Source organism: Pundamilia nyererei, unplaced genomic scaffold, assembly GCF_000239375.1.
Source record: "Pundamilia nyererei isolate P.nyererei 1_Seehausen unplaced genomic scaffold, PunNye1.0 scaffold00123, whole genome shotgun sequence".
Lineage (NCBI taxonomy): Eukaryota > Metazoa > Chordata > Actinopteri > Cichliformes > Cichlidae > Pundamilia > Pundamilia nyererei.
Window position 1 is genome coordinate 1,874,052 of NW_005187524.1, and position 11,898 is coordinate 1,885,949.

Here is an 11,898-nt window from a genome sequence, read left to right on the forward strand (position 1 = left end):
GCACCTGCACCAATGTGGCTTGCGTCCACATACAGCTTGAAGGGCTGATCCAGACGAGGGGCTAAAAGCACAGGTTCAGAGCACAGTAAAGCTTTTACATCCCAAAAAGCTTGCTGGCATGCTGCAGACCAAATAAACTTTACTTTGGCCTTCAACAAATCAGTCAGAGGAGCAACCACTGTTGAGAAGTTACCACGGTGTAAGGCCCAGCAAACCGTGCCTGGAACGGTGACCCTGCAATCGGCAGTAAAGCCAAAACCTGGTCACCCGCACTAAACTGCTGCTCTTCAGAACGCCGGCCATAAAAAGATTTCATCTTGACCTGAGCCTTTTCAAGGTTCTGTTTGGCCAACTGACCTGCCACATACAGTCTGTGCCGAAAACCATTAACATAATCTATCAAGTTCACTGGTGGTTCACCTGACAACCACTTATCGCACAGCACTGTCAACGGTCCCCGAACTTTGTGGCCAAAGACCAAGTCATTTGGGCTAAACCCAGTACTCTCCTGGCACACTTCTCGCGCTGCCAGCAGAAGCCACGGTAAATCTTCCTCCCAGTCACTCCTCATTTCGGTGCAATAGGCACGTAACAAGGACTTCAGTGTTTGATGGAAGCGCTCTAAAGCACCATGGCCCTGTGGATGATAAGGAGAGGCTTTATTATGCACAATATTCAACAGCTTAAGAACTTGTGCAAATAGATGTGACGAAAAGTTTGATCCCTGGTCACTCTGAATAATCTTCGGTATGCCAAATATAGAAATAAACTGTGTCAAAGCCTTCACCACAGACTTGGCTGTGATGGTACGCAGCGGATATGCAGCAGGATAACGCGTAACCTGGCACATTACAGTCAACAGATACTCCGAACCAGATTTTGATCTAGGAAGAGGGCCCTCACAGTCAATGATCAAATGTTCAAATGGGTTACTCACAGCAGGGATGGGACAAAGTGGAGCAGGTTTAATAGACTGATTTGGCTTACCTACAATTTGGCAAGTATGGCAGGTCTTAATGTAAGCTGAAACATCACGCTTAAGACGTGGCCAAAAGAAGTAGCGCAAGATGTAATTATAAGTCTTCGTCACTCCCAAATGCCCAGATTTGTCATGAGAACAATTCAACACCTCGTCACGGTATTTAGTTGGAACCACAATCTGGACAGCTGGACTTCCAACACAGTCCAACCCTTGCGGAATCCACCTACGGACTAGTACATCCTTCTGCAGAAAATAACCAGAGGCCACACTTCTAGCGTCATCACTAGGTTGCACTTTGTGAAACAGCTCAGTCAGTGAAGCATCAGCACGCTGTGCGTGAATTAACTCTTGCTGGGAAACTGACAAATGTTCAGGAACAATCAAATCTGGTTCAACCTGACACTCTTCTGCTTGAGTTACAGGCTCTGCATCCCTTTTAGCTGCAGCCCTCGTAACAGCACAAGCTGCAAAGTCAGAAAAACCCAGGCCACTGGCCGTCACAGGTGTCATTTGACAAACGAGCCACAAGGACCTTCCAATCTTCCTATAATTTCAATCTTCTAAGGAGGAATTGGACTCCATAATAAGACTCTTCGGACTGGATCAGAGGAAGAGTAGCAAGCAGAGTGAAGAGTAAAAATATCCATGAACGTTCAGTGACACTGCAAGTGAAGCTGAAGACTTTCACCTGTATTCTAGTGAAAAGTCAGCATCGATTCACTGACATGGTTCTAGACCATAGAAAACCAAATCTAAGACGTAAAAATCAGTTTAGGGTGGGGGATGTATGTAACGCCAACACTACCAGTCCATTAGTACACAATCCTGCTCAATCCAGCTGTGACAGATGGTATCTTTAATATGCCAGTGATTAATATGGACTCTGTTAAAATGTGACTGCCAAACTGGTGATACTATAAGTCATTATTACCGTGCAGTTATTCTCAACCGTAACTCCTGGTTTTTCCGTGTAAGTCTGTACTCTAACGGTAAAAAGATAAAGCATTATACTAAGTTGACTTTACTACTTTACACACAAGCGTATCAGCTTTGCGTTGTATTGAGCAGCCAGTTCTGGTAAGTCAACGGTATGTTTTTACTCGTTTGTATATGCTGGTTCCACATGTGATTCGTTTCTTTTCTTGTAACACTCACTCTGTAGGATTCAGACCATGGGAGCGTTTTCCATTTGTTCAGCTGTCATGTGCTCTATGTCATGTGTGTGCAGCGCACCAGGGAAGTGATAAATAAAAAAAAGTAAATTTAGAAAAATAAAATGAAGGGACGGAATGAAGAAAGAACAGTCTTGTCGACAAAAATGGGACGCTGTAACAGCTTGCTTGAAAAGTATTTGGTGGCCCTCTGGATAGCAGCACTTAAAGTTAACTAGGGAGGCCTTGTGCCATTCTCTGTATTCAGGCTGCATAGTAACAAATTATTGTAGTGTTTTCTGGAAACAATGGGGAGTATTTTTCACATGGGTAACCATGTGCTCTGGAGCTGCAGGCCTGTACTAAACATGTTTTTAATCTTGTTTCAGGAATAGTCATTTCAATTCACTTACACCCCCTTGTGGCAAAATAATAATTTTTTTATATAAACAATTTAGTGTAGTAGATTAAGCATTCACCTAACAAGCAGAATTTCCACGGTTTGATCCCAGAGGCCAGACGGATCCTTTTGGAGTTGTGCTGGGAAGGATGTATATTTAAAAAAAAAAAAAAGAATATATACATTTTTAAAATGCCAATTTAATAAAAAAGTAATTTATAAGGCAGCTTTATAGTGTCTATTCTAATGAAGTCTGAGGAAGTATAGAAATGTTGACCATGTTATTAGAGTTCTGTAATGAAATTGTATATTTTAACAAAGACGTGGTGTGTTGTTTACTGAAGACATGCCTGTTTGACCTCAAATCCCTGACAACAGCGCTCTTTGCATTAATGTTTACATGTTTGATTTCTGCATTTTGACTGACAATAGTGGGATGGTATCTTACTGAGCACTGACAGGGGGGTGACATAGAGGAAGAGGGATGGCAGGAATTAGGCTGCTGAGGATTAGTGTCTGAGCTCTGATTGTCCATTGGTTGAAGAGACATTCTCTGCTCGGCGAGGACCTGAACTGACAATAACAAGCACCATATTCATGCTGTCGTGATCTTTCCGGGATTTATATATTTTTTGACTGGATCGTCTTTTTGGGTGTTTTTATGTGGTTTAACTTTATAACTTGGACATACTTTTAGTCAACTTTTTGAAGACATAAGAAAGATCATGGTGGTGCTTCTGACTAATAACGCCAATAATTTTTACTGCTTTCCTACAGTTTCCAAGAGAAGAGGTGAGTGAGAGCAGCATAGGTTTGATCTTATTGGTTGAAGATCCAAACTAATTGGTCCTACCCAGGTTGTGTTTACTATAAATGACCACACAGGCTCGATCAGCTGCCTTGCTTATGGCAGTCAATAAAGAAATTAAAGTCTGGTCATTATAAACCATAAAAACCACTGTTGAGCTATAATATTTACTTTGCAGATATATAAAATGCTGTGATTTTTTTTCTCCTACAGTAGTTACAAATACTTCTCATAATAAGAAAAATATTTTAAAAAGAACAGCTAGAATTTCAATTTTGCACATTAGGATTTCCTTAACAGTGTATATATACTGCTGTTACAGAAGAGGAAGGTAAGAATTAGCTTTAACTGTTAAGCACGTGGTTAATTCCAGCATGGTCTTACAGTGAGAGTGCTAGGAGGACAGGTAGCTAAAAGTAGGGCAGCTACTGCTGTTACATAAAACTTTCGTAGAAGGCTGCTAGTCCAACAATCCCAGACTGTGCCATGGAGGCATGAGAGCACTGCAGGTATTACATGACATGTCAAATGGGTGTTATGTTTAATTATGTTTAGTTCTTATTGGATTCACGAAGAAAATATGTTGCTCTTTTAAATGTAAAGACTCATTAACTTTAATTTTATATAACGGTCTTATGAATAGGTTACTCGGGTTTTTGTTATTCTTGAGTTTCACACATGACTGAAAGTAATGCTTAACTTTGGATTGGATCCATCGTTTGAGATGCCATAGCAGTTTAATTAGTGTCCTTCGTACTGTCTCTTTAAATGATGCTTAAGCTGGGAAAAAACACCAGGCATATGTTGCTGCAGGCAGATTTTTGATCTGATAATCCCATGTTGAGGATCACTGTGTCTAATCCTGCATGAGAAGAACTGGAGTTCGGTCTATTCATTTCACACTCATGTGTTAACCCTCAAACATCTTTACTGTTCCTGTGCTTAAATATCCCTGACAGTGACCTAAATGCTAACCCCCTGTCCATATGGCCCCATCATTTACAGTTACAGTAACACAGAGCTTTGAGTTGATCTGGCCTGATCTCCTCTCCCTATCTTTTTTTTAATTTATTTTTTTATTTTTTTATTAAAGCTGCCCTAAAGCTAGATGACGATGAAAAGACCCCGGCACCCCCGTTGTTCCAGGAGAATGTGTTCATTGAGTCCAGCAGGCCCAAGTACCTGGAGGACCTTCACACTGAGGCTCTGCAAGGACTGAAAATGATGCAGGAGGAAGGTATAAAACCAACTACTGATATACCCAGTACATGTTTGTTCTTCCCTAGATTTTGACACTTAATTAAAAAGTCCCATTATCAATCGAAAAATGTTCTTGTCTTTTCAGAAACCAATAATGGAGTGGAATACCAGGACAGCGTAAGCACAATTGTAAGTTACACATTATATACAGATTCTTGTGCTTTCTAATATCACAAATGATTTGTTAAAACTTTTAATAATGTAATATAAGTAATCTTTCTGTTTTTGCTAGTCGACAATGACGGCTCAAACAGATGGAGAAAGTGCTGGGTTTATGACGGACAGCACGATTCCTGATACGTCTTCTGTCGCCTCTGTGCAATCGTCAGTGTCCACTAGATCCTCCCGCTCTGGACTCACCAGACAAGGTAAATTAACCACAAGCCAAAACACTATTTATATCCACTCTTTGTCATTATGCAATGCGCTTTGACATGCTTGCATAAAACATTTAATTGACGACATGTGGATAAACATTTATTCGCTCTACAGGTTCAACATTCAGACCTTTGAACTCTGGGAAAAAGTCAGAAAAGACCAGGACCAGAAGACGCCACAGGAAGACTGTTGTGGGTATCCCACATCATGTTCAGAGAGAGCTGGGTATGCAGTGACTTTTTTGAACTGTATGAACTGTTGGGTCTGTCTAGCACAGGCCCACCGCTGGAACGAGACAATTAAAAAACACAGCAAAAGCATTGAACACCAAGTAGGCAAAGTTCTTCTTGTTACTCATGCATGAGGGAGACCTGCCTGGAGCCAAGTGTCGTTCCACCACTTGACCTCCGTCAGACTCTCAGCCAGGTTCCCCATAGCACTCCTTTTATTGTGGTTACATGAATATGCATAGGGTCATTAACATATAACATCTTACATAGGTATACATGTGAACAAAGAATGTGTGTGTGTGTGTGTGTGTGTGTGTGTGTGTGGGGGGGGGGGGGGGGGGGGAGTGGTCAGAGTGTGACCCCATAAATGACTTCTCTGGAAGTCCAGCAGTTCATCTAAACAAAAGGCACTTAGACTAAAACAGATATAGCCACCTTTATCCTACCATAAAACAAGGTACGACCTCTTCCCATGCTCCCAGGATGTAGGTGTGCGAATGCACACCAAGCCTTTGTAGCCTGCTAAAGATCACACATCCTGTCACTACACAATTGATTATACACCTCTAAGCATATATGGTTAAATATTTCTAAGCATAAATGACAATCAACAATACAAAACCTAACATGAAATATTCAAGACTGCTACAGTATCTAAGATGTTTATGTTGCAGATTCAAAGAAAGACAATTAGTGCATAACTAGCTATGTTAATTCTGAAAGGTTGTGCTGTTGTTTTAGGTCTGGACAGAGTTGACTGGACACTGAATCCAAAGTTAGATGAGGAACAGCTTTTTAATGGCGAGACTAATCTCAGTCCAACTACAGATGGGCAACAGATGGGATCACAGTCTGAAAAAGGAGCCAGTATTAATGTTCCAGGCATAAGCATCCAGCCTCTCAACAAGAAAAATGTCAAGCAGCTCGGTGCTACCCATGCTGCTCATAGAGATGATCTCGCCCTGCTGCACCGCCTGCGTCCCGCCTTGGAAGACGATCAGAGGCCTCGATCTTTAGCTGTACCCTGGTTGACCACTTCCTCCAGCCTTCAACAGGAGCTCCCCAGCCCTGTCATGTCCATGTCACCCCAGGCTGCTTACATGTCCAAAATCATTCCCAATGCCATTTTGCCACCCGCAATCGATGTGGTGGAGATCAGCCGTGGGCGTAGTCGGAACAGTGTCCGCACTGTCAGCAAAAGCAGCCTGATGCTCTCCAGCCCAGCTCCGTCCCGTGCTTCTTCTAGAGCATCTTCAGTGAGAACCTATTCCTCCAAATCGTCCACCATCACCTCGGCCTCTCGCAACAATCCTCCAAATCTGTCTGACACGTCGTGCTGGAGTAATTCTGACTCGTCCGAGACATTGGTATCTGACTCTTCAACCATCTCCAACAGCAGCACCCCAAAGCAAAAGAGAAATGGCAATGCTTCTGCTAAAGAGGACAAAGTTGATGCTCACTCCTCTATAAGCAAGGCCTCCAGCTCCAATGGCAGGGTGATCGTCAGGGGAGATGAGGTTAAGAAAGACAGACAGTTTGTGCGTAGCCTCTCTGTTACTAAGCCAAAAAGGGCCCCTCCTCCTCCAAGCCGCTCCTATTCCCTCCACAGTAAAATGAAGCGCCAGCCCCGTTATCCAGCAGAGATTAGGGTCCTGCCAGGAGAAAATTCTCTCCACAGCAATTCAGCCCCAAGTGAGAAAAGTGACCAAAACCAATCTGACTCTCATCCCTCCAAGACTCTGGACAGCCCTGGCTACAATGCTGACACCAGTTCTCTGGATGATTCAATGGGCTCTTCGTCAGTCGGTCCCTTTAGAACTCAGCTGCAGGCAATCAAAAGATCGAAAGATGCTTCACAAGAGAAGCGGGAACTGCTTGAGGAGAATAAGCTAAACAATGTCAGTGGCAACTCCAGCCAAGATGGCACATCCCCACAGCTCACTAAACAAGCTAACGGTTCATCTCCAAAGCATAAGAACAGCATTTTAGCAAAGCTTCAAAAAGTATTTGCTGGATCCTCTTCAATTAAGTCAGAGTCATCTAAATATAATAAGTGCACTGAGGAACATAAAGCTGATTCAAAAGACACTGTCAGTCCCTCTGTACAGGCCTTGATAGAACTTTTCAATATCCCTCCACCACCTAAAATCCATGCACCTCCACCTCCTCCACCTGAGGTATGGTCCCATAGTTTGCGTTCATGTGAGCTGATCCTGGGACCCCCAGCCCCTGGCAAGACTTATGCTATTGCAAAGAAGAACCCGAAGGACCGGAGACAACAGAGGCAGTCTCCTGCAGCTGCTGAGGAGTTGGCTAAGAGCTTGGCAGTAGAAAGAAAGCACAAAAATCCATCAGTGACGACAGAGTCTGTTAATGGATCCCTACATGTGCTAGAATTGAAGAAAGTTCAAGAAAGTGGGATTTTGAATGCAGAGATTTGCAAAGATAGCAATGAAAGACTGGCTCAGAATGTAGATTTGAATGGACGTGGTAAAGATGAGAAAGGGAGAGTAAGTGATATGCTGAATGGAATGCTAATGAAGGCTGTAGAGAGACGAGAAGAAAGACTTGCAGCAATAAAAGAAGAAGCAGCTAATAAAACAACCGGCCAAGCTACAGAGGTAAAGACTAACACTGATAGAGCACCTGCCATTTCATTAATTCACATTTCCCCAGCGCTATCTCCTCCTCTGGTGCAACGTGTTTCCCAGCCCCTCCCCAGACAGACCACAGAAATCAATTCCATTACATCAGTAAAAGTTGTATCCCCCGAATCTTCCTGGCCCCCTCCACCACCACCAACATCAGGTAGCCCCAGTGGGCCAGATGAAATAGATTTTCCTCTTCCTCCACCTCCACTGTTTGGTGATGATTCACCCATTATACCTGTTCAGGTTCCACCAAAGTCCTCCCTCAGGAGTGACTCCTCTTGCACGACTGCATCGGTTATATCAGTAGTGAAAAAGGACATCATTAAAGTGATCATGGAGCCTGAACTTCACAAGTCCAGTACATCTCAGGGGGTAGCGCCTTCTCCCTTAAATATCCCTCCTCCCCCACCATATACAGCACCCCCTCCACCACTTACAGAGGTTCTGCCTACTGCAACTGATAAGGCATCTCTGACACTTTCGCCACCACCACCTGTAGAGTTTGGTCCTGTAATACCAAAAAAGCTACCTTCACCCGTGGTTCAAGATGTGCCCCCACCTGTTAAAGACATCTCCTCTACCTTATTAACATTAGTATCTCCTTCACCAGCTAAAGTCGTCTCACCTCCTGTAGTTGTTGAGGTCTCACATCTGCCACTCAAAGAGGTGTCTGCTCCGTCCTCTGAAGAGGTTACGTCTCCTCCTTCTCAAGAAAATATGTCTAATATCTCTGAAGAGGCTGAATCTATCAGCAAGCTCACTCCACCACAAAGTATTCCACCTGCACCACCCCTGCCAACACAGCCAGAATCATCAGAGCAGAAGATTGAGCTTCTACAAGAGGTCTCCTTTGAACCTGAAGCTAACACAGTTTCATCTAACAGTGTTCTTATCCCCCCTCAGAATATTCCCCCTCCACCTCCCACAGAGCTTCTCCCACAATCTCAGGTAGTAGCCCCAAAAACTGATGTTCTGACAACAAAGGAGGCCTCACCTTCACCTCCATCTGAAGTATCAATACCACCACCATCACCACCTGAAACATCTTCACCAGAAAAGACTCAAGTATTTGCTCCTTCTGAACCTGTAAACATTCCTGTACCTCCACCTTTACCAGTTCAGGGGCATGCCAGCATTAAGGAGCAGCCTATTCCTTTAAGCACAGAGAATAAAACCCAAGAGCAGACTTCTACCCCAGTTGTGCAAGAAGAACCTATGCCCATTGTCACCCCTTCCCTCCTGCAGATGGTCAAATTGCGGTCAGTCAGCAGCAGCCCTGAGCCACCCAAAGCTGAAGAGCAGCAACCACAGGCTGAGGTCACAAGCAGCAATCAGTTCCCATCCTCATCTGCTAATGGTGAGGCTCCTCAGAAGCCCATCAGAAAATCTCTAATCATGACCTCTTCTACACCCATTCCTCCACCGGAAACAGACCCTTCGCAACCAACTGTGCCCAAGTCCCAAGCTGACGTGGTTCCTCCTTCATCTTTGTCCATAGCCACCTCCCCTACGAAAAAGGCTTATTCTGCCGTGAACACTACCCGTTCCATGAACCTACAGGAAGCCATCCGCATGAGGACAGCAGCCAGATCTCAACAAAGTCCAGCGTCTCGCCTCAGCTTGCAGCCTCCAACGTCACCACTGGACCTCCACAAGTCCCCCAGCAGCACTGCAAGCTTTATCTTCTCCAAGAGCAACAGGAATGTTGTGACTGAGACCAAGCCAATGCTGGTGGCCAAGGAAGATGTACAGAAGGTGATCAGTGAAGCAGAGTCTATGAATAAGGGAGCCAAGGTGCCACCACCTGTTGCAAAGAAACCCAAAACAAGGGGCAGCGAGGTTGAGACGAGTGGAGATGTGGACCAAACTGCAAGACAGGAAGCGCAGCAGGAAAGTATCAAAGGTAATGTATATCAGCCCCGATTTTTTAAAAAGGCATGCAACACATGACAAATAGAAAGAGAGTGACCAGATGTGGTGCATGTCGTGCACATAAAGATCATGAGTGGGTGTGAAAAGCCCCCAAAACAAAAAAAAGACAGTACAGATAAAGAAACGGGTCAAACGCAATGCAAATTTTAAGCCTTTTTACTCAGTTTAGTGATCAGCGCTTCACATGCTGTTTCCCAGCAGTTTCTCATATTAACTTTATGCTATAGCTTAGCCACATGCTATGCTAACATTTGCTAAGCAGTGGGCAATAAACATACTACAGCAGATCCGTTGATGGTAATGTGGGTAAAGTATTTAACAGACCAACAAATAATAGTTTTTCAGGGGGAAATGTATGTTTTGAGATTATGATGCCCAGCCATTGAGTACTTGAGATGTTTTCCCAGTTTGCACCAAACAGCTAACACTGCCATCTACCTGCCTAAATAGCTAAAATATTTTTTTCTGTACAATTCTTTTGGATGTAGACAAACCAACTCTGTGTACATTTCCAACTTTAGATGCTGCAGAGAAAACAAATGGAACAGCTGGTACTGTTGAAGGAGGGTCGTCATAAACATGATTATAAAGACTGAAGGAGACCTCTGCAACTGGATATGGATGGATGAGATGCTTCACTCAGAAACTGCCTTTTTTTAAGGTTTTGGAGTTGTTTGAATTTAATGGTGTGGGTCCTAATTTTCTTGAGAGCTCATTTTGCATTTTATAAAGAGATATATATTTTCTTTACCAGAGGGTCTTTGTCATCCTCTAGTCTCAAATAGTGATTGTACCACTTATGTCCTGCTGAATCAATCCTTTAGTCAGTACTTGGAACAATGGGACTTTTGGGCACTCATCTGTAAATATAGCAGCATTATGTTTATTTAACATATCCAGTAATGGTGGATTTCTTCTACAGAGTTATGTTCTGTATCTTTTCCAAAAGTTTCCACACTAATTGTATTTGTTCCAAATACTATTAATTATCTTAAGTTATTTTTTCTGTCACATTTAGAGGATGACCTCTACAGACAAAGTCTTCTTTGCCATGTTTGCTAAAGAATGACATAATAAAACAGTCTGTTGCGTAGCTCTACAAGCATGCAAATTTATATTTTAGATCCCACACACAGACACATCACACACTAGAATGATTATAGTGCACATTTTCTGCTGCTTTTTAGTTACAGATAATGGAGGCAATGCCTTTCTTCCCAGTTATGGCTTAAACTGTGGGATATTTCTGTATTGAACTATAATATATTTCAAACTGGTTTTGCAGACAACTGTAAGAATCACCATTTATAAAGAAAAATTAAAGATTCATCGATAAACTAAAATACTGTGTTGCCCATCTTTTTTTTTTTTTTCCTTGCATTGTTTTACTTCAGGGTCAACTGTTTAGACACAATGAAAATTATGCAGCAGGCTGGTCCATTTTGCCAAAATTTCATTGCAGCAACTCATAATGGACACTTAGTAGTTTGTATGCACGTCATCACAGATGGACCCACTGTTTCAGCGTAGGTTCTGGCAGTGGGTCCAAGGACTTCATCGTGATACCTAATGGCAGTCAGGGTGCTGTTGCCTAGCCTGTAGAGGTGCAGCTAATGGTCCTGCTGGTAGGTTAAGGACCGATGGAATGTCAGTGCTCTTGAGACTGTGCTGGTACACAGCAAACCTGGCAATAGCACATATTGATGTGCTCTCCTGGAGGAGTTGTACATCCTGTGCAGCCTCTGTAGGGCCCTGGTATTTCCTCGTGGTACCTCTAGTGACACAGAACCTAGTGAAACAAGACAAAGATGAGGGGGAAAAAAATAATAATAATTTCAGTGGCCTCCACCTGTAAAACTATCCGCATTTTGGAGGTTGTCCTATTGTTGCCCCTCTAGTGCACCTGCTATTAATTTCAAAGCAGCTGAGCCTCTCTGCTACTCAGTTAAACTTCAGTACCCCAGAACTTTAACAGACCTGATGCTGTTCTCTGATTAAGAAGTGCTCCTTTCATTTTTCTGTGCAGTGTACGTTCCTAGAATGGAAACGGTTTTTAAATGAAACAATGTTTGTTGTGTGAAGTCATGAATGACAAGAGTCAGTTGA

At 43.2% G+C, this 11,898-nt stretch overlaps 1 protein-coding gene across 2 annotated transcripts in view; it reads left to right on the top strand.

The window, feature by feature from the left end:
• The window catches only part of LOC102193016 (uncharacterized protein KIAA1522 homolog), a 32,299-nt gene extending 21,164 nt beyond the window's left edge, over positions 1-11,135 (top strand). Inside the window, exons 1-7 of one of the 2 annotated variants that reach the window (XM_005742818.1) lie at positions 3,101-3,325; positions 4,435-4,578; positions 4,687-4,730; positions 4,834-4,969; positions 5,094-5,204; positions 5,951-9,763; positions 10,314-11,135. In XM_005742818.1, the coding sequence (XP_005742875.1) occupies positions 3,259-3,325; positions 4,435-4,578; positions 4,687-4,730; positions 4,834-4,969; positions 5,094-5,204; positions 5,951-9,763; positions 10,314-10,369 (4,371 nt within the window). In that variant the 5' untranslated portion in view covers positions 3,101-3,258 and the 3' untranslated portion in view covers positions 10,370-11,135. Of the gene's footprint in view, positions 1-3,100; positions 3,326-4,434; positions 4,579-4,686; positions 4,731-4,833; positions 4,970-5,093; positions 5,205-5,950; positions 9,764-10,313 lie in introns of those variants that run through there. The other variant, XM_005742817.1, reaches the window with a different exon arrangement.
• The last annotated feature ends 763 nt before the right edge of the window (positions 11,136-11,898 follow it).